General features: G+C 31.7%; 1 protein-coding gene across 1 annotated transcript; it reads right to left on the bottom strand.

The window, feature by feature from the left end:
• Nucleotides 1–419: 419 nt before the first annotated feature.
• On the bottom strand, nt 420–23,777 carry LOTGIDRAFT_215734 (hypothetical protein; the record flags this gene model as incomplete). The annotated part of the gene is made up of 8 exons (XM_009056841.1): nt 420–794; nt 996–1,220; nt 2,187–2,325; nt 3,596–3,738; nt 6,813–6,969; nt 10,112–10,345; nt 12,809–12,904; nt 22,980–23,777. 8 exons carry the CDS (start codon nt 23,775–23,777, stop codon nt 487–489), a joined length of 2,100 nt encoding a protein of 699 aa, XP_009055089.1. The 3' UTR covers nt 420–486.
• Nucleotides 23,778–24,000: the final 223 nt, after the last annotated feature.

Consider the following 24,000-nt stretch of genomic DNA (forward strand, 5'->3'; position numbering starts at 1 on the left):
AACCACGCACCTGTGAATAACGCGCATACAATTCACTGGCACTGGCGTTTAGAACAACGGTTGGTGTTTCCATATAAGGACTTATGAGCGAAGTGGACAGGTAAAGGGGCACATGCATAATGGTCTTCTAACCTATTTTTATAGACATCTTGCATAAATGCAATATCTAGCTTCTATTAGCATTATTCCAATTACCACGCCCAAAAATATGAGTTTTGGTTTACATTGGCCACTTATCATTTCCAATTCCATTTTCCAGGGAGGTTGGAGGAGAAATCTGACAACAAAATGACATTTGAAAGCACTTAGAATGGCATTGGGAATTTCATTACCTGAAAGAGCATTTAAGTCTGGGGCACTTGTCAGAGGACATACCAATTGAACTTCATATAGGAAAATGTAAAAACTAAATCAACTTTCATTTATGAAGTTTATTATTTGTAAAGAGAATAAATAAAGAAAATAGATAATCTATAAATAGAAACACTAATCTACGTCACTCTCACCAACCTCACTATCAACTGGAGGTTCTAGTCCAGATCGTAAAGTCACTTGTACATTACGATTGATACTGACTGCTGGGAAAAAAACTCCGTGTAAATCGGTGAATGCTATTGGTCCATGAGGATGGTCGTTTATAAAGTAACTGAGAGTATGATGGTTGAGATCAAGTAATAGACCAATCGTATCACTGGGTTGAATTCCTCCGTCAGTACGATTTGTATGTTCATCATGATTTATAAACCAACTTCTCTGATTATCAATATACATACTCCACGCCTTGTCATCTTTACCTGAAAATTAAAGGTGGGCACAGATAAGTTGGCTATACACAGTATCAATCATAACTGTTGATATGAGCATGTTAAAAAGATTCCATCAAATAGGATTTAATTGAACAGACTGAGAAAAGACAGTGGGATCCAAAAAACTGAAAGCAAACTCACATAAAAAGAGTGAGAGGTCAAGTGTCAACTTAATATACAAATACTCACCTAACATAGTGTTTTTATCTACATCAAATCTAGCTATACCAATAGAAGGATCTGTATGACTGTCATAACGATCAATTCTAATCTCCCAGTAATGAACACCTTTAGAAAAACCCACATTTCCCAGAGCCACTCGATGATCAAAACTATTACACGTTATACTTTGATTATTGTTGGCAAATATTATATCTTGATGTGTGGTTACAGGATCAAATGTAAACCAAGCCACTAAAAAATATGAAATAATACAATATTATATCTTGATGTGTGGTTACAGGATCAAATGTAAACCAAGCCACTAGAAAATATAAAATAATACAATATTATATCTTGATGTGTGGTTACAGGATCAAATGTAAACCAAGCCACAAGAAAATATAAAATAATACAATATTATATCTTGATGTGTGGTTACAGCCTGTAACTTACAGGATCAAATGTAAATCAAGCCACTTTATAGGAGCATTCTGAATCTTTTCCAAACAGAATTCTCTTTAAGTGTGTCACCATCTTGTGTAAATTACAAACTTTCTTTAAATAATTAAATAGAAATGAGGTGAGAGTTTTACTTCCTTTTTTTCTGCTCCAAGACAATTAAAGACTGTTACGATAAGTTTAAAGAAAGCTATTATCACTATTTAGATACAAAGACAGCAAACGAAAACTTTAATTACAAATTTCCAATATTACAATTAAAATGGCTTCTTCCACTTTTAAACTGAGATTAATTTTCCTGAAAAGATTTCCTGATTACCAGAATAAATTAAAGTGGTCATTGTTCGGGGAGCTTATGGCGCCATCATGTCAAATTAACGAGACATAGTGTGACACAAAGCTGAATATTAGAGACAAGACGTCGTCTAGATTCAATAAAACTTCATCTTGGTCAAACATGACAATAAATAGACAATAAAAACACAACCTTAAATTGGGTGTTAAAATCTCAGAACACAACATATTACTATGAAACAAAACAATTTGAATTCCTTTTGTAAACAGGGAAAACTCACAACAATGGCAGAAAAAAAGCTTTACCAAAGTCTACTTGTTTCAATTTCCTTGTTTTCATGATCAAAAAAGACTTGAAGCTCTAAGATGCCCCTCTCAATTGTATGAAAAGCAGATCTAAAGTTTTTGTTTTTGTTTTAGAGTAACTGCCCTTGATCTGTTATAATAATCTGTAAAGACACCCACCTTCAGCAGTTTGTAGTGAGACAATTTCACTGTATGGACTCTCTCCAGCATGATTGTGACCTTTAACCCTGGCATTGTAAATACTGTTAAAATGAAGTCCATCCACAGTACAAATAGTTTCTCTTCCCACATATACTACCTGGAATAAAATAGTGAAAAATGATATTTGTAATAGGCTTAACAATCTATGTAGATTTTGAATGCCAATCTTCAGATTACATCAAAGACAGGTAACAAGGTAACATTGGAAAGGTAGGGGACATATTTATATATTGGTGAATGAAATGAACTTTATAAGCTATGTGAACTCTCAAGACACTGATTATTCTGAGTCTTAAAGATCTTGATGCACTTTGTATGAATTCCAATATATAAGAATTCCTCAAAACACCCTCATTCATTTCTATTTTAAGTATCTATTAAAATGATGGTTTGACCAAAGTTTCAGGAATAAACTTTTTAAACTCAATATTTACAAACAAAACTTATGTACTGGTATTTCAAAATTTCAGAAAAATAAATTTCCTGCCAAAATACATAAAAATTTTTCAAAGAAAGAGTTAAGATAATTTTTTAGTGTTTAGTTAAACGAAGCTTGAAGAGTAATTCTATTGTTTAGAAGAGAAAGACTAAAATCAGGAATTGAGATTGTGGAAGTCTGCAAGTCTGACAGACTGACTGGCACCATTCTGATTATTTTTCTTCATGCTCAAGTTAGAGTTTTATCACATTACTTTAAGTGATTCTACAGTTTTTTGGATTCAACAATTTGTCTGTAACAATGTTAGCTTTATTTTTTTTTTGTTTTCATTTATTTGGACTTCTTGGACACATTTCATAAGAAATTTCTTGAAAACATTGTTAGTACTTAGTTTATTTATTCTACTAAAGAAACTACCTATTCCATAGTTTAAAATTTTCTTTTTCACTGATTCAAAAAGTACTTTAAAATCCATTTCTAAACTACAAATTGAAATCTTGCAGAAATTGTAAAAGAGTATATAACTTTTTACTTCATAAAATTAATTTTTGGTCTCTAAGGAGTCCAGGCCTGGATTAAAATGTCAGGTAAAAATCAGGTGAAATAAAGACAGGTGTAAATAGTTAACGAGATTTTTTACCTGAAAACTTTTAACTTTATAATAATTTAAACATATTTATTAAACTAACAAATTTAATGGAGTTTTAATGTTTTTATAATGTTTATCAACATCTATTTTATAACAGGAAGTTTTGGTAAGGATGATTTTCTGATTTTTATCTTGTGTAACTTTTAATATATAATTTATTATAGGGACACTGCCACCAATTTTTTCTCACTGGCTGATGGCTTAATATCAACTACCAAATTTTAAAATCTTAAAAACCATAATAGATTTAGGGTGTATCAAACCATGCTAAAACCTTACCCTAAAATCGCCACCATTTCCATCATCTAATTCTAAAGTATAGGCTTCTACGACAGTTGTATTACAAAATGGCTGCCATACAATAGTGACACTGTTATTCTCAGCACTACATTCTTCTGGTAGAATATATGGTTCTCCTGGTGCTGAAACACAAATATCATGAAAATTAAAATGATGGGCAGTGTCCAGTAAAAATTTTTGTGTAATGACAACTTATTCTTGCCTCGACCTGCTTTGCACAGAAGTTTATTAAAATTTACAACAGAATATAGCTGAAATGGAGTTTTACATCCTATTGCCAAGATATTTCATGAATCATATCATCTGACTGATTCAAATCATATCAAAGACAGATCAATTGGACTGTTAAAGTAACTAGCTCCAGTTCATTATGCCACTACTGAAATGACTTACAACTTTATGATGGTCAATAAAATAAACCTGGATGCTGTTGGATTATGTTGCACTATGTACACAAAATAGTAAAAAACACTATGAAGCTAATACACACAACACTGCAAATTTGTAAGCAATTCTAACAAAAACCACAGTTGTATTTGCTAAAAATATAAAATTGGCAACATAGCAGTGGGGTCAAAATTTAAAAAAAAACAGTCAAGCACTACAATAGGTTAGAATAGAAAAATCATTCAATAAAATTTCCAAAAAACAAAGATTGGCAAAAAGAGAACCAATGATATTTAAATTCAGCCACACTTCTAAAAATATGTTAATAAAAATCAACTTATAAATTTCCACACAATTTGAATCATTACTCACCAATTATTCCATCTGATAGAGGAGAGAGAAATAGAAACAAAAATTAGAATTGGAATCGCTGCAGATCGTAATTTTTGTGATAGCTGGGATGTTTCTTGAGAGACTGGATTACCTATTTTACCACAAATCTATCACAATCAGAAAAGATGTCACTAAAAGACATGAAAATTTGATATCAGCAAAACAGAAGATCAGGCTAACTAAATAACACAAAACCCTAGCTTTATCAAAAACAGACAAGCCCTTTTATTGACCAATCCATATCCAAAATAGGTCCAATATAGTTCACAGTTTCAGGAGAGGGACTAGGTTTTGACAAAGGCTCAAGAAATTGACATGAAAAAGAACTACCAGGTAACACAAGCATCACCATTTTTTTGAGAAATCAACCTATCAATCTAATTTAGTGAGCCCGAAAGAGGCTGATAACCATCTATTTTTAGTATCAAATTAAAATAATCGTAGAATCAAGGGAGATAACTAACTACTTAATAAAAACAACATTGGTGGTTTTCATCAGATGTTATCATAGTTTGATATCAGAAGAACTTATCATCGTTTGGTTGCTACTCTGATTAAAAACAGTTGTTATAACAACTTGAATAAAAACATTAAAACACAAACCAGGTTTTCCACTGGTCACTGGAGATTTAAAATGATTTCTGTGAAGTAAAAAGATGAATCAAAATGGATGGTTAACTTTATAGAAGAAGAAAACAGACGTAAAGTAAGTCCCTGTAGAATTCTAATCTCGATTTGTAAGAAGAAGAGTAAAAATAATTTGTTTTTGTAATGTTTGAGTATTAAAGATGTTGGTTAAAATATTTTATATTAAATAAATCCACCTACAACTTGGTGTCTGAGGATTTTTAAATTGGTTTCTGTTGATTCTGTACAGTTTGACCATTTTGAGTTAATATTGAGTTCACATAGTATGAAGTTTGTTACTATTACACTAAAAAAAAACTAACCAATTTTATTGGTTTTAAATTATTTTCATGAGTAATTATATGGCCAATAGTTTAGGTATTTCTACATGAAAATATCAAGTAACAATCATTCTTTCAATGACGAAATGACAAAATTTTCAGTTCTGTTCTTTCCATAACAGATGGCTGAAATGTTATCAGCTGTCATGTCAAGAAATCATAGACAGGTGAACCAGTGACAGAAAAACAAAAAATGTTTCGCATCTTACATTTTAGATTGAATGGCATAACAATAGAAATATATTTTTACTTGAATAAAACAGAATATTTTCATTGCCAAAAAAAACAAGAGGAAAATATTTGAAATTAGACAAAAAAGTTTTATTATGGTGACATTTGAACTGACAGTTTCCAACAAGATTTAATACTCAACATGTCATGTTAGATCCATGTACAATATTTAGACATTCTATAACGCATCTACTTTAATCTTATAATGGTTTAGTGTAAATAAAGATTTTGGAGTTGATCCAATCAAAACAGTCGACTATTAACTAAACTGACAACTGATATATTTAAAACAACCTCATCTTTAATTGACCCAACCATCTTCATTTTGATCAAATTCTGTTTTTAATTATTCTTTAATTTTCATGTTATTTTTTACCAAATGCATAAGATAAATTTGTAAAAAAATGAAACAAATTGTTGTTGAGAACTAGTTTGGAATAAAGTCTATTTAACATAGTTTATCAAAACCTTTTGAAGAAATAAAATGGAGTAATTGATCAATAATATTTTTTTCCACTTTAATTAGAGAAACTTAAACCAAAAAAGGTTAACAAGCTTATGGTAGCATCACATTATTAAGAACAATTTGAAAGCTATCCATTTTCACGCAAGTCAAAGTACATTTCAATTTCTAAAACTTCAGTAAAATTCATTTTGTACAAACTTCATGAAAGGTCAAAAATAACCAAAGGAAAAGATGGGCAAATCATCTGAGGCATTATGCCTAAAAAATTTTAATTCTTCTTCATGGTAGATGCCAAAACTACCAAGGTAAGACTAATCATCAAACTGAAACCTAATCAAACTAAATCATGGACAAGTCTGCAGAACTGTTTGTGTTCACCTCAGCGTTAAATGCAGAATAGGATGAAAATAAACCTATCAGGGTAGGCCTGAGTACCAAACTTTGAACCAATTTTATCTGAATCTGTCTCTATGCTACTCAGTTTTAAACAAAGAACAAACTTCAGGGGAGATAATAAAACCTTCCAGGGTTCCGTGTAAAATGAGTAAAATTTAAAATCTAATGATGAAACCAGGATAAGTTCTCAAGACGTCATGGAAACTGACATCTGGTAAAATAAAATGTCACTGACACAAAAAATGTCAAGGTCAGACAAGGTCATTAAAAAACAATTTATCAGAACTTTCATACTTAAATTATTTTCCAGAAAGACAATAGACGTTTATAGTATAATACCCAAATTCAAACTCACCTTTCATTTGGAAAAAGTTCATATTTTCTATGGCTCTTAGACTGGGTTTATTGTCTAGTGTCATTTCAAATTCTGGTGAAATTCTGGGTGCAAATTCCATTTCTTTATTAAAATTTCTCTTAGCTTCCGACACACGATAGATTAATCCACTTGAGATCTGGAATGGACATAGCAATTATTCTTTACATTATTGAGAAAGGTAAAATGAATAAATTTGAGGATAAAAGAATAAACGAACAGATGAAGTTCTGGAAAAGAAAAGATGATTTATGAGAAATCTTTTTCATTGATGAATGAATGAATGAATGAATGAATTAATGAATGGAAGAAAAAAATAAAGGGAAAGATTGATTGCTATCCTATTAAAAACCTATACTTCTAACATGTATTTCGATTTCATTTGATATTTTCTCTTTTTTCAGATTTTATTTCCTACTTGTTGTTTGACATAAAGTTGTATACAATCTAAAAAGGAATGAATGTCTTAAAAACTGGACTAACAGACACTATTCAATTTCCGTGTAATTTTTCTGATAAACCACATTGATAAGACCAAATCAACTCATGTAGAAATTCCAAATATTGGAATCAGTGTGCTAGAAGCTTGAATTTGGTTTAACTGCCCTACTCCCATTAGTGTTGACCTAAATTACTGCCCTACACCTCAGTTCTGAATAAAATCCATTAAATGAATAATGAATGCATTGAAAGAATTAGGGGGGGAAGTAGGGGGTGGTAAATTTTGAGACATTCCTACACATTTGAAGGGTTTTCTAAATTTTGTGTGTATCGGTGACACTGATAGCATCAATTTGCACCATTCCAAGTTTTAATCAGACGTCTGTGGTTCCTGCATCAAGTGATTGATGACTTCACTGATCACGAAAGGCACATTTTGCGGTTAATGATGTCATCAAACACTTAGTTTTAGTGGAATAGCAGAAACCACAGACGTCTGATTGAAAATTGAAATGGTGCATATTAATGATAAGTGTCCCCAATACACATTAAAATTTTAGAAAACCTTTTTAGAATCCCTTTAAGTCTGTCCTTTCTACAAAGCTTTTTATGTAGTTTTACAAAGAGTGATGGTTCAGGTTTACAATTTTGAGAAAGTTTTGTACGTAACATTGACATTTAGTATTACTTGATTTTACTCCTATCTTACATTTCACCACAAACTTTTTAAAGTGGCAATAGCACATATGCATTTTGGAGCAAAAACTATGTAAATGAATGGAGACCCAAATCCAGCTAGATTGCAGACACTTTTATCTCAATATACCCACTTCTCCAAATCATCTCTCAATCTAATCCTTACTTACTTATCTCTCACCTTCAAAACCATTACACATTACAAAGTTACATTTCCTTACTTTATAAACAACCACTTGTGTTCAAAAATATTTAAATATCAAACATTTCGATAAAAGTAACTTGTTACTTCAAAAACATACTTAAAACATCAAAAATATACTTTAAACATCAAAAATACACATTGATCTATGTTATTTTAAAAAAATTCAAAATACAAGCCAATAAAATAAAAGTCTAAGTGCAAAATCGTGTTATTTCTGCAATTTTGATTATAAAAAATTATTTCTTACTTTAAGGGGTTTTAATTCATATAAAATTTTTCTTTATAAAAGAAAATAAAATTGTATGTACCATTAGTGAAAATAAACTGATAAAAACATCCAGCCAAATCTCTGAAGCTTGGTTTAGCATTATTATTACATCTTTTTTTAAACACCAACATTAAGCTTATAGATGGCATACTTTTTTATAATTTATTAACCACTTATAGCTCACCCATTGTGAAAAATTATTCATTTTTTATTCCAAATTACTTTTCCACCCCTTCATCAACCTAATTTCTTGCCCTGGGTTGATTTGGTTTAATTACCCTACTCCCATCAGTGTTGACCTAAATTACTGCCCTACCCTCTGAGACAGGTTATTATGCCTCAGTTCTGAATAAAGCAAAAAAAAAGATAATGTAGTTTTTAATGTAAAGATAATGTTCAAGGAAATATAATTTTCTACTTCACTGAAGACATGACTATAAATCATGAATCTAAAAGTTTTAATGTAATATTGGACAGTTTAGTACCATATCAAACTCAGTAGCTTGAATAATATAATATTATATTATAGCATAAGGTATTTAAAGAGATAATGTCTTCAAATCTTTTATTTAACAAAGAGCTGATCTATTTGTACTGAATGTTATTTAACTCTCATGGATCCTTTACATGCATAAGTAGTAGCACACAAAGCATCTGTTTATTGCAGAGCTGTTGATTTGGCCATATTTGACAGACATAAAACTCTATCAAATTTAATGTTCAATATGAATGACTGGACACTTTTATCATATCAGCCCCTCCAAACTGCATCTCTCACAGGGTTAACCAAATTATAAAAAATCTTTAGATACTATTTTGACATAAGCTGTTAAAATTCAAAGATAGCCAGAACCAATATATGACTGAAAAAAATCACACATCCTAAAATATCTCATGATTAAACCAAAACTGAGAGGCAAACTGAAAATGGTATGGTTTTCCCATGAGCTTGCAACAACTATGGTAATATTTGTGGTTTGAATCCCAAGATGCTCAAGTTGTCAGATTTGTATCAGTTTCAGTAAAAATTAAAGAATCTTGGCTCTGATTAATCAAATTTAATACTAACTAGGAGTAAAATTTTAATCACCACGGAAACACATTAGGAAGTAAATTGTAACAAAGTGATGTCATGTCAGTTAGAATAGTTGTCATGACGTCGCTAAGATGACAACACTAATTACAGACTTGACGAATAATTTGAGTTGCCGGGTCAGAAACAAAGACTTCAGGTCAATCTAATATTTCACAAATTCATTTCAATTTCTCTCAAATCCTGTAATCTTATCAATTAAAGTGGAAGTTAAAATCTGGGGTATAAAAATCAGGCTGGTAGTGGAAATACTGAAATTGGTGTAACAACTGAGAGGTCAGATATTGGAATGGTTGTAATAATTGAAGGCAATGTTGTAATATTATAATAGCATTAGTATACTAAATATCTGAGGAAATTCTAATAAATTTTACATTTTTAACATTTGCCATGTTTCTTTAATAGATAACTACTTGATTGAAAATTATTGCACAAAGATAATTAAAGTGCTTAAAAGGGTATAGGATATAGGTCTAAGAATCTGTCTATGAAAATGAGGCATGGATCTAAAGGGTATATTATCATTTGACCAACTATGTGTTTTGACCTTTTATCCATGTTAAATGCCCTTGACCTACCTGTAGAAAAGATGATTGGTTGCTCTCTTTTAAAACTTCGATACAAAACTGTAACAATCCAGTTGTACGCTGTAGTAGACTTGTACAATCAGACACTTGTTCTTTCATAGTCACTGTCTTCATGTCCTTTTCTTCTTTTACACTAGCCAATAGTTCAACTTTACGTAGTTTTATTCTTTCAATTAGAGCATCACATTGAGCAATGACTGTAGCTTCAAATTCACTGCAGTTACCCTGAAAAAACGAAGAGAATTATTACAAGATTAGTGCTTATAAAAACACTAGATATCACCTAAATCTGGGTCATATTCTAGAAGTGATCTCCTATATTGTACTCTTGTCTGTTTAAACCACCAGTTATCACCTTACTCTGAGTTATATCTTCTAAAGAATGATTGCAATGTAGAAATTGGTCCTTAGATTTTGTCTTCTAAATTGCACCTTTAATAATTTATCAAAATCTTGTCCACGTGCTCACAAATGAAAATTTCAAGATATTTTTTTTAGGAATCTACTCAAGCTTTTAACTTCTGTTTTTATTATAAAACTCAATATTGTGCTAAAAAACAGGAAGTTCACAAATTGTCTGTACTTTTTAACCTAACAAAATCATTATTTCTAAGCTTTTTATGTGGACTAGGGAGGCAAATACACAACTTTTATTTTAAACTCAAACTTACTGAACCCTTAATACAGAAATGGATATGGATATACATATGCAAGACTATCCATAAAGAGAATGATTTAAGCCCATAGACCATATAGTCAGTGATAATCCAAAATAACGATATTGATTATGTGGACTCTCTGAAAATGTTGCAAACCTAGTTACAGAGTGGCATCAGGTTTTAAAATGGTGAGCATGTCCTTATAGAAACTTATAGGCTATATTCTGACAATCTAGATTTGGTATATCTAATCAAAATCAAGGATAAAACTTTGTTGTGTGGAAGCTACAATAAGAAATACCCCAAAATTAATTTACTATACACTATTTTAAGGGGTTGTATAAAAGAGGTTTTCTTTACAATCCCTTTAAAAGTAAATAGTTATCATTCGAATAAATGTGAAAATCTAGCTTTAAATCTATATTATCAATAATTAACAAAGTTTTATCACCAACATAAATTTGTGATAGATAAAAATTATTGCTTTATATCATGTTTTTCATTAATCTTATCATTCTGACTAATATTACCTGTTAATTCTCAGATAAAAATATATGATTATAGGAGCCCACCCATACCAGATGAAATATCTTTACATTCTGTCCCAAAACATCTTAAAATGTAAAAACAATGAATCGGCCAAGTATTAAAAATCAAGATTATGAAAAAAAATTAATAGCAAAATTTAAAACATAAGCAATATGTCAATAAGCCAGTTTCTGATTGTATGAGATTATTTGTTCAAACAAATATGAACCCAATATTTTGATTTAATGTGGACATTTTGGAAATAAGCCCATTTAATAGAACAGAGAAGAATATTGGTTCACAAAACGAACAGAGACAGCAATAAATCTATCATTTAGAATTAGATGTGACTTTGGTTTTACAATGGTCATCGTAACACAAACAAAAAAAAAAACAAATGAAAACCAACCCAGATTTTGATTTAATATGACATCTCTAATGAATTTCATTAAGTAATCAATTTTATCCCTGAGAAAACTCTCTGGGACTGCTCAGTTGATAAATCAGATATTAATTATGACACAGACTTCACAGGTCTCTTTCTGTCGTCTGTGATGAGACAAATGGCGCCTTGTGCAATAACTTTCAAACAATGTTAACCATGGGGAAACAACTGGTGCTGGGCTGTTGATTTATATTTTATATCACGACGATGTGAACCACTGAAAGACACCCTGGACCATGGCTGCTTAATTATTTCTTATCCAGCTGGACTATATTTCAAACTTGTTTTTAGTACAGCACTAACGTTGGAACTATAAGTACCAAAATGTTCTAAACAGTCTGAAGCTATTCTACCAATATTCTATGGGCAAATTTACTACTGAAACAAATATCCAATGGGTACAGTTTATCACCAGTAAATTAGAATCTTGGCGCCAGTGAGACGCCATTAATATCATAATTTCATCCTGACAGCTCGGAACAGAACAGACAATTTTTTCCAGGGGGAATATTAGCAATATGAATCAAGGACCAGAGGCCAGAAAAAAACTGAGGTCTCGTTAATTTTCAATGATTTCATTAGATTTAAACTTCAAATGTATTGTCATAAAGAGCTAAAAGTGGAGCACCATCTCAACAGGCAATGGTGCAACAGTGGACCATCCTTTAACCTACAGATAGGTACAGACGTAATACAGCAGTTGATCAGTATGTAGAATATAACCTAGAGTTAGGTGATGTGATGTGTTGTGTTTTTATAAACAGACATTAGTACAACAAATGACCACCATCTACAAAATAACCCAGTGTTACATGATATCTGTTGTTAATACAAACAGTAGGAATGAATGGTTGGAATATGTCTTTGTCTTGGTCTCTGGCTCTTGAGCAATTTCGTTCTTGTTGTGGATGATAGGTACTAAGAGATAGTGTATCGAAGTTAGGGGATATATATAAAGTTCAAACTGTTGGGAAACACAGCTTTAACGTCTTCTGTCTACTAACAAACAATTGTCAAATATAAATGACAATCCACCAAAATATTTTTATAACTTACATTTATTTTTTCAGCCATTGTTTTTAATCTCTGTATAAATTCTGTTCCTGATTTGGCTTTTTCTGATAAAGATTGTAAATTCTGGGATAGTTCATTCTGAAAAAAAAAAGAGAAAAACAGATTATTGGACCAAAGGTATAGAATTTTGGGCAATTCTCAATCTTTATGGTGATATATCCTTCCATGAACAGAGAAAAATATAAAAGCCAACTTCTAAGAAGGTCGATTTGATTCAGAATTCAATGATTCCATTCACACCAACACAAAAATAAAAATAGTTATGGCTTTTATTTTCTAATTCATAAATCAAAAGTTACAAGAGAAATGAATTAATTGATGTTTTATTTTTACTTTGTCAAAATTGAAGCACTTCAATGTAATTCCTGTAATAAACATTTTATCGTGAGTTTTTATAATTTAAGCCTTTTATTTCAAAAGAATTTCAAAACTGCAAGACACTTGGAAGAAATTTCTTTAACTTGCAAAGTTTATAAAAGTTAGAGATTTGTGCCTGTTAACCTCTAACTAATAAAACAACATAAAAATACCATTTGTTATTTTTTCAATATATATTATACAAGTTTAATTTCTACTTAATAACTTTGAGAAATTGCGACATATTTTAACCAACCATTGAGTTGTGACGTTAAGAGTAGTAATTTGTCTTTAATTTCCACTAAATGGCACCAAAAAATCAATGTTTTTCTTGTACAATTTCCAGACAATGGAAGTCTCTTGAGTTAAAATCGATGAACTGGTCACATTGTACAAAATTATTGATGAACATGCCAGTTATGGCAACAGAAGGTTAGCCCTTGTAAGAATCTGGGGAAGTACATTTTTTCTAAATTTGTGGACTGATAGTGCATTGATTTTTAACCTTCTAAGTTGTGAGTGATCCTGATGGTTGAACATTGATGTATATTTGAAAGGCCAAAGATTGTTACTGAAAAGACTTCATAATAACAAATCTAGTTAATCGTAAAAACATACTTTTAAATTTGTAGTACTTGGTTTCATCTTCTGATTTCTCTTTTACTGTCAAAGCAACCTATGAAATACTACGCTCTTAGACTTCAAGAGCAATCTACAAATGAACTCTACTTTCAAGGGATACAGTCATCGAAATATTTCTTTAACCGCTGATATACCTCTAACCCCTACAGATAGTAACTTTTTTGATTATTTATGAAAGAAATGAAAGGTAACCAGTGCCTAATTATCTGAAAGGTTAATTTACATAAACGAGACACTGTATCGAACTTTATTTATCATCAAATGTCACATGATCTCGTTCCTCCAGATTTATTTACTATCTCTGTTACAGTTCAAATAAACACAACAAATTCCTAGCAAGTTTCAAAACTGACAGACAAATAGTTCACTTGCTATTGTCCTCGAATTATCTGAGTTTGCTTGTTATTTTTCCATTAAATGACTCACATTGCTTGATAAATTTCCTCATTGTCCTTTCAGTCTAATTTTGGAAACCTATCATGCATTTGCAAAAGTCATCTTGGTGAGGATTGTGTATCTGAAACGTATGGCAACAACATGGGATGAGCTTCAGACTAGGAAGGCCTCAAAAAGGTAAATCTACGTGGTACGCCAATGATCTTCCAGCCTTTCAAGGGTTTTTGCAATTTTCCAATTTCAAGTAAATGTTTCAAATTTCCTGAATGAAACAAGTAACTGAAAGACTTGCAGAAACCTGAAAGGTGTGAAGATGAAGGTCATTGATAAACCCAGAGATAAATTTCTTGACAAAATTTAAATTTCTCGGGGGATAATTTAGTCTGAAGAATGACAAGATCTTAACAGTGAAATCTTGTATCTGATTTTAAATTCTACTCAGGGGCCTGATTAACTTTCACATTATCATATTAACTGCTGCTAACTTCAGGGCTAAATATCTCAGGTCCCTGTGGGGTACCTAGATCATTATCTCCAGTCCCTATGGGCTGTCTAGATTAAAATCTATTGGCCAATTAAATGCCAATAGAAGTATTCAATAAGATTATCAAGGAAGCTGACAAGTCTACAAAGGTAACCTGTTAGAGTCAGTTTGGTGCAGTATGTTGGGCAAAAAAAGCTGGCTTTACTTAACAATTCCCAGTGGAAACGCAGTTATTTTCCTTATTGGGTCATTCCTAGTGTTTCTATAAACATAGTACACCAGTGGTCAGTTGACCTATCATAATTAGGTATATCAAAATTGGTGCAATCTGTAGCTAATTAATTTTTGTGCAATCTAAATTGAACCCTGTTTATACCAGTCACATGCATATAACCCAAAGTTAAATGATGTCTGGTGTTTCAATAAGATGACAACAGTAAAACAATGATTGGTTTTTACAATGACCTAGACTAAATATGATATTTATGAGTGAAATTTGAATATCAAGAGTTCCTGTCAATTCTCGAGAGTTTTCATTCTAGTGAATAGATTCCAGAATAATTTATTCCAGTTCCAGAATCGAGGGTCACAGAATGCATTAAGCCAGTTCAATATGGCGCTGACCAGGCGGTGAAACGGGGCGAGACAATTAAATTAACATGGAAACATTAACTGTCTCGACACATTTCCTTTAAAACTGTCTGGATATTAGTCAATTAATTCAATAATGGGTCATAGAGACTTTTCTATGGTCAATAATTTCAAATTCAAACTAACAATTATCCAGTTTCTACTCGTAATTCAACTGTTATGTTTCCATGTTTCCAATCACTTAAACAAATATAACCGTTTCTGGTTGTCCCTGACGACCTTTCTATCTGACTGTAACATTCTAAGACGTGTGTTTCCAGCAGACAACAAATGAACCAATAATATTCATACTAAAAGGAAATTAAATGTGACATTCGTGTTTTAGAGAATTTTTTGGAAAAAACAAAACCTGCTTCAAGGCATATGAGACTTTTGTCAACATCTGTCCAGTATCCCATAAAGGCAATAGAGATCCAGACATGTTGACAAATGCTTTGGCCGACTTTGATGATGTTAAATACAGCAGTTTGATCTAGGTTTGATTTCCATCTCGAAAGATTTGGCCAATCAAATTCAATGTTGACAAAGTTACCTCCAGTTCAACAGCTGTTCTCCATATCTTTAAGATTTCAAACCAGCCCCAAATATTAACTGAAAAGCCAATATTGTTAAATTCCTGAACTTGATTATTCCTTTAACTTATGTAAGGAATAATTATTCTCGAGTCAAATTTAGATGAAACAATTTATAAACTGAACAAGCTTTGCCTAAATTCGTTTGACAGTTATTTTTGAATGCTGCCAACAAGTTTCAAATTTTAACACACTACATTCTAATAAGTAAGCAATTTCAGTCAATTTAAAGATGTTCTGCTGTTTCTGGTTGAATTAAATTGTGATAAATATCAATAAAATCTAAGACGTTTCAAATTTAAAATCAATCAAGAGGTAATTTTTTACGACACTTGAATTGTCAGGTTGAAGAGTAAATTGGACATTTGACATTTTACTTGATTGAAGTTTCTTTCTGCAATTCTGACGATTTTATGAAGCTTAATTTCTGTACCAAATTACAAGAAATTTAACACATATTTTTTGTAACCTTTACATTTATATGAACAGCTTTCATTTTTACAGTTTAGGAGCTGACAGTGATTCATCCTATCATAGATTTCTCATGGATAAATTTAAGGATTTTTTTATTCATTTATTCTCATTTGACATTAATGGCTGACATACATGAAATGATAAATTTGTGTATTGTTCTACAAATGTTCTTGTGTTCTAGCTCTTCATAAATATCTTTTCTTGACTCCCATGTTATATTCGATTTTTACTTCATTTATTAACATTTGAAGATGACAACAGAATAGAGTGATAAAAAATTTAATACAAGCAACAAGTTAAACTGTCGGCACACTTCACGCATTTAAGTTAAAGACTTGATAACCAGTTAAAATGTGACAATTGATCATTATCCAGCCTTCCTTCTTTTATTGCTTTGGATCAGATTTCATGCAAAACAAATACCACCGCCCTGATAGGGATCAAAACACGCACAGATCAGATAAAAACTGAAAATTGAGCAGTGGTATAATTACAGGGCTGGTTAAACATGTCTTCATTAATTTAAACAAGTCAAGATTATCATGCATTTAATTAAGTTCAGCTATCAATAACTTTGACGACCAAATGACGGTACCAATGAAATAAAGATGCACATATTCATGTTCTGTATTTTATACAAAGAGTATTATGTCTTTAAGTGTTTCGCTCTTTATTTAACTAGTTAAATGATATTTCTCTGTACTTAATTGAATTGGATTTTACAACTTACTTCACTGTTCAGCTGATGCTTTAAGATACTAAAGCCAAAGTGATTTGTCCTGAATTTCTTTTTTAATATTATGATATTGACGACAAAATACTACCAATTAAACATGTCTGCTGATGCATTTATAATACACCCAACTGTTTTCTGTAGGGGATTGTTAAACGGCACTAAGGGAATTAGAGACAAAACACAAATAATTAAACAAATAAATTTGACCAGATAAACACGCACTGATATTGATTTTGTGTACAAAAGCCAGGGTTTATTTTCCTAACTGCATTCCCATAATGCTAGTTAGAAAGCAAGAAATGTGAATGATTTACTATTTAGACTGAACAAATTCTAATTTCGTTATATATATACAAGATGCTTCTCTATATTTATGACTCTTGTGGCTAATATCCTCGCTTTAACAGTGAATAAAGTTGTATTGATACGACTGAAACATTGGCACACTATTTCAGTTGAAAAACTACAGATTTGATCTGGTATAAGAATATTTCATAAAGGATATTTGTCATTAAATTGATTAGTCAACTTGATATTAATGACTAAACATAAGCAGCACGTTTTCGCAGTAGGGATTGGAAGGATAGGTTAAAATTCTACAAGAGAAGAGTAGCTCCACCTTCCTTGGAATTGATGACATAATTATATTGTTTCACCTTCACCTTCTTTGGTTTTGATCAATTTGATTTCACTGATCATTTAAATTCACTAGAGATCATTTCATGCCTCCAACATGTATTTTAGATACAAAATCCTCATCAGGAAGATAGTTCAAAATTTTGAAAAACTCTTGCACCTGACCCCAATTGGTCATAATTTTCATTTAATTGATCATATAAAATAATCTTCATTTTCAAACATATTTAAACTGAGTGTGCATTTCACTCACATTTCATAGCCTGCTGGCTCATGTTTACAACTACTAACACATGTTCATGCTCACACATTTTATCCACATGACAACACAAGACTGGAGATCAAATAAAATTAAAATCATTAAGAATGTTTAATTAATCTGACTTTAATTAAATCAAGTGTTAGTAAGACAAATTCAAACAGTACAGACAGATTGAAGACTGAGCTTCCTGAATTTTGATAGTGTTCACAGCAACTCTAGTGGAGTATTACTTTCCTATCACTGAAGGATTTAATTAAGAAGTTCTATCACAATATTCCCAAAGGCTATATCATATTGGCAAGTTATTTTCAATATAAACATATTTCAATAACATTTCTAAAGGCAGTCTCAATATTTTCTTTCTTGACTCCAGAATTCCTGCTTGATGATGAAAAGGAAATCTTTCTGAGGCTCTGATATGATTGAAAATGTTTTCAATTCCACCCATAAAATTTCCCAATAAGTATTTAAGTTAAATTTATTCTGGGAATCAATAAAATTCAAATTGATAATATTAGAAACATAGAATGAAAACTTATTAGCTGGACAAGACATTTCTCTGAGATCCCCAAACCTTCCTGCAATCAGGCTTCAACATTATATTGATATTTTCCAAATTCTACTTTGATGATGAGTATTAAAGTCACTGCAACTGATTTTGTTTCTAATAAACTAGCCTTGTTTTAAGAAGAACACCAATAATAATTTGTAAAATTTGTTTGCTGTTAACACTAAAGACAAGTATAAACTCTTCTCAAGCATCTTATGCTACTATGTTACCAGATTTATAACCCTGGCTCTTTTGCATTATGCCCCAATACTTTTTGCATCAAATTATGAACATTCTGAAGTAATCTGCAACATCTCAAAGTGGATAAAACCAGTGATTCACAGTTATAATCAATCTAATTACATTCAGTGACAGATTTAAACTAATTCACAATCCATAATATGAGATTTATAAAGATATCATAACATTACAAAGTCCACACATCTTTTTTCTAAAAAATAGAATTGTCAGGATCAAGTTTCTCATCTGAACTTGCACATAATTAACTATTGAACAAAAGGTTTTAAAAAAATGAAACCCAAATATTAGAATCAAATGTTGATCTGCAATATCTCAAACTGGTTAAGAGCAATGATTCACAGCATCAATCAGGTAAAAAAAATTCTTTCAGCCTTCAGCATCAGATTAAAAATGTTTGATATCGAAACCAGATGATGTAAGGTTATCAGTTAAGACTTTTTTCGACTAAAAATCAGAATGAAGTAGTAGTAAATTCATTTGTAATTGGTTGATGGTGGAAATTAGGGAATGAGTCACTTTGTAAATCTCTAACTTGACCCAACAGATTTATTTTACTTTCAGCAGTCTAACATTATTATCATAGTGTTGTGATGGATCTAAACATGAAACTTTATTCTGAATGAGTAACTACCATACCCCTCTAACCCCTCAAACTTGTGCACAATTGTATCTTCTGAATGCAGCTATTATTTATGATGCTACTAAGTACTATATACTGCTGCAATAAATAACCCTTTATCTGCTTCAATAAGATAAGAAACAAAAACATGGTTCTAATGGTCAGTTCCTACTGTGTGGCATACTGAACACACATTCCATACAGATCAATTATACAAAATATCATTTGTAAAACCATTTTCAAGGCCATCTCCAACTGTGAGTAAATATAAAATTTAAAGACATGTTCCATCTCCATTGATTATCTAGTGCAAGTATCCTTAATCAAGAATCATTTATGAAACCTTGATGAATTCTGGTCCTTTGTGTTAAGAGTAATATTGAATGAACATGCATTCCAGCCAAACCAAATACTTGTTCCTACTGTGAGGTGATGGTGGATAGCCAATGCACTGGTATACACATGCCATTTACAAGCTAGATTTTTTATATACCGTACTTTATTTTTTTGCTTTTGTCCTGATACAAGCCACAATCTTAAGAATTTTTTTTTTACATTCTGGATCAGAAGATTGACTATATCTGCAGCAATAGTAGTAGTGTGTGCTACTCATTATTTTTCAGGACAGACTCTTGATTGATATTTCTGCAAGTTATGATGCTTCCATCAACAACCTTTGAACTCATATCAACAACAATGTAGCACATTTAGAACATTTTGTTTGAAGATTTTATCTGTTATTTATTAATGAAGTGTGGCTAGGTCTAAAATTACTAAGTTGTTAAAGTAACACCTTTATAAAGTTTACTTTGTATGATCTTCACATATGTTGGTGCTTTTCATTAAAGGTTAACTATAATGTTCCTTCAGGGACCATCAAGCCTTGCAATCATCTGTAGATAGAGCAATATTGACTTAATGAGCGGATATGGTAATTCATATTTGCTTTCAGAGCAAAGATAAATTCCTGACACCATGTTCAATGTCTCTAGACTAATAGCATAGCAATAGCTTAACAAATCAGTGAATATTGCAATGTGTTCCTCTAAGACAATAACAATTTCTGGTTCTGAGGCCAATGTTTCTTACACATGTAGAATTGTGTCAAAATGAACATAATATCTTGTCATCATCTGTAAATGAAGCACAACACTCCAGAAGACAATTCTTCACAAATCATGTCTAACATCAAAACTAACACTTAATGCTGGATTTGAACATGCCTATTCAGGACAGTGGGAGAGTTGAGAAGAAAGTTGAACTGTTGTCTTCTTGGCAGTTAAGAACAGTGGGTATGAAACCGACATAAAAAAATTATACCACTGTTTATGCTTCTCAGAGTTGGCCCAGTGTGGGAGTCCAACCCCCTTCAATTACAATTTTTGTTTACTGTTAAAACTGTTGGTGTCGTGTCTTTTTTTGAATCTATATGTTACTTTGATTTTTTGATTTACAAAAAGAATTCCGTAGGACCACAACAATGGTTAAATTATTTGATGTTAGCATTCTTTTAATCATACTATCAAATTAAGAAGTGCTGATTTTGATAGATGAGGCACAGATGCATATCTGTAAATAACAGAAACCTTGTGTTAACACATCTTTAATTACTGCATTGATATTTGTTTCATCAAATCACCCACTAATGATGTAACAGTACATCAAAGAACAGTTATAATTTTTAGTATATACATACATATCATGCACCTATAACTATTCATAATTGCACACTTAATCTTTCTAATGATTCACCATAATTATGACTACAAGCCCGTATAAATATTTATCCTTCTTCATGTTCCAGACCTGTCCTGTTGGAATTACAAGGCAGAAGATCAAAGCAAAAGTTGATGAAATTGATCTAATAAAATCAACATTTTACACTCTCCTAAGGAGTTACATCACACAGTCCACTTATAAGTAATTTGGCCATAAATAATTAGCCTTAAGTATTACCAGATCTTCTTTGATATGATGTAACATCCATGTAAACCGCACAGGTGTATGTAAATTATTCCAAACTGGCCATTTTTTACAGGTTTGAAGTTACTTTACATTGTAAAAAACAATCTTGATCATTGTAGTATAGAGAACAGAACAGGACCTTAGTTACAGAAATATTACAATTTAATTATCAATTACTAAATATAACCGAATAAAAATCCACTTTTACAAATTGTTATTGATCTGTCTTTTATTTAGTAATGCATATGCTGTAGGAGCAAACTGTGATAATCCATCAAGAGGAGGTTATTCTGTTTTCTACTAATTATTCTGCTTAAATTTACATCAGTCATCATCAAACTGTGAGTTATAAGGGTCTTTTTGTTGGATTGGATTTTATCTGAATGACTGCACCTAATGGTTAAATGTTACATTGCAATTTCAAATTACGTTCCTGGTATATGTTGTGTTCTTTTTCTATGTTAAAGTTTGTTTTGGGCTAGTACAATATATAGTTTATCTCCATCCTCTTTTCCACAATAAATTGTTGTAGTATGTGTTCTGGTGAGTCTATCAGTTTGGCCAAAAGTAAGCTGTGAGGCTAGTAAATGAAACACAAGTCCATGAGTCTGGAGCGATGGTAACCAACAAACCAAGTGATCATCTTTTAGGCTGAGGAATCTTTTTAAGTGTAAATTTTTTTGTTTCCTATCATGTTGGTAAAATATTTTCCACAGCTTTACTGTTGGTGATCAAATACTTTCCTCATCTCTACTGTCAATGGGCAAATACTGTCCACACCTTCTCACTTGACCAATATAAAAACATTCACTTTCTGCATTAGCTAGTGATGGGTGAACATGACGATTTTTTTAAACTTGGTACGCAAGTTAATAAAGGAGTGTATAGGTCTTCATATTTTACATGTTTCAGTAGACAAAAGGATTTTCCAGTAACCAGATGAAATTCAAAGTCAAATTGACAATTATACCATCCTAAAGAATTTACCACTCTGTCTCTTTTCAAGTTGATGAGATGGAATCAAAATAATCACATATATAAATTGATATCAAATTCTTAAAAGTAAGCTGCTAATGATGATTCCAAAACTGGTACATTTACAATGAAATATATTGTCAAACCAATCTGTGCTTGCATCAGTTTGTAAGATTATGGACTAATGTTGTTGTATCAATAATGAAGATTCTATTATTCATTGAAACAGGTCTGTGTGTATAAAATACTATGTTATACAGCAAATATCCACTAACATATAGACTTCATATTTTAGACAATCTTACATTTTACTTCAATTAACAAAAATAATTTCTATTTAAATTGTACAGTATCAACCCAATTATAAAGTGTGGTGCACAGCTAGCTGTGTAATGTGCTAGAGTGCTGAAAACTGTGCTAGAATATCTGTGAAGCATATACTTGTAGGTGCAAATGTCTGAACATTTAATAACTTGATTTATTGGAATTGTGTTGTAGTTGTAAACACAAGTCTACTTTCAGCCATGCTATTTTCTACTTCTACTGACATGCTCAAGAAGTTGCTGTCCTTACCTTTTGTTGTTTACAGATTGAAACTAAAGATTGGACATCATGATTGATGTGACGTCCATCTTGAGAACAGACATAACAAACAGGTAATTTACATCCAACACAAAACATATTTAAAACCTCTTCAGAATGTTCTTTACATTTAACTTCTTTTCTTTTCTTTTTAGATTCTATAATATTCTGTCCCTGAGTGGGGTCCACAAGATTATGTTTAGCTAAAGATCCACGTGCTGGATGACATCCATCACGGCATGTGTCACAATAAAATACTTCACACTGTTCACACATTGTTGTAGCTATTTCTGCCTCATTAATACACAGTTCACAACGAATGTGTACCTTTTTAGTTTCCTTAGGATGAGTATATTTTTCAATGATGGCTTCTAAAACTTTGTTAATAGGCAGTGATAGAGCTCCAAAATCATCCAACAGTACAATTTTACTGCACATTGGACATCTTAGTCCATATGGACAACTTTGTAAATTCGACACATTGTAAATATTTGAGACATTAGGGGTACCCAGATAACTTCCAGGCCTGCTATTGCACACTACCCCACTATCTGCCTCACTGACCATGCTCAATTTATCAATTTCCGGCAGACTGTCACTGTCAGAATTTCCCTGACCAGAATTTGATACCTGGTCGTCTGCAACACTTCCGCCATGTTGTGGCACCAAGCTCTGCGACGGTTCCTGACCAGCCACGGCACAAGCAGTGCAGATTGAATGAGAACAGGGTAAAAGTAATGGTTTAGAATACCATCTCCTGCAAACTGGACACTTCAATTCCTCATCCATCGCCGAGCCTTGAGATCCACGTTTTTCGTTGATTTTCCCTCCAATTTTACAAGACGTTTGCTCGCCTAATGATAAGCTCGGTAATCTCGCTGCAAGTGAGAATCTCGCGGTATTTGATAATAATGGCTTCATCGGCAAGTGTCCGTCGACTAGTTCAACGCTATAGATCTCCATTTCCAGTTTTATTCAAGAAAAATCGTGCACTTCTTTCAACATACTTCGT

This window comes from Lottia gigantea (genome assembly GCF_000327385.1).
Source record: "Lottia gigantea unplaced genomic scaffold LOTGIsca_29, whole genome shotgun sequence".
In the NCBI taxonomy this organism is placed as follows: Eukaryota; Metazoa; Mollusca; class Gastropoda; family Lottiidae; genus Lottia; species Lottia gigantea.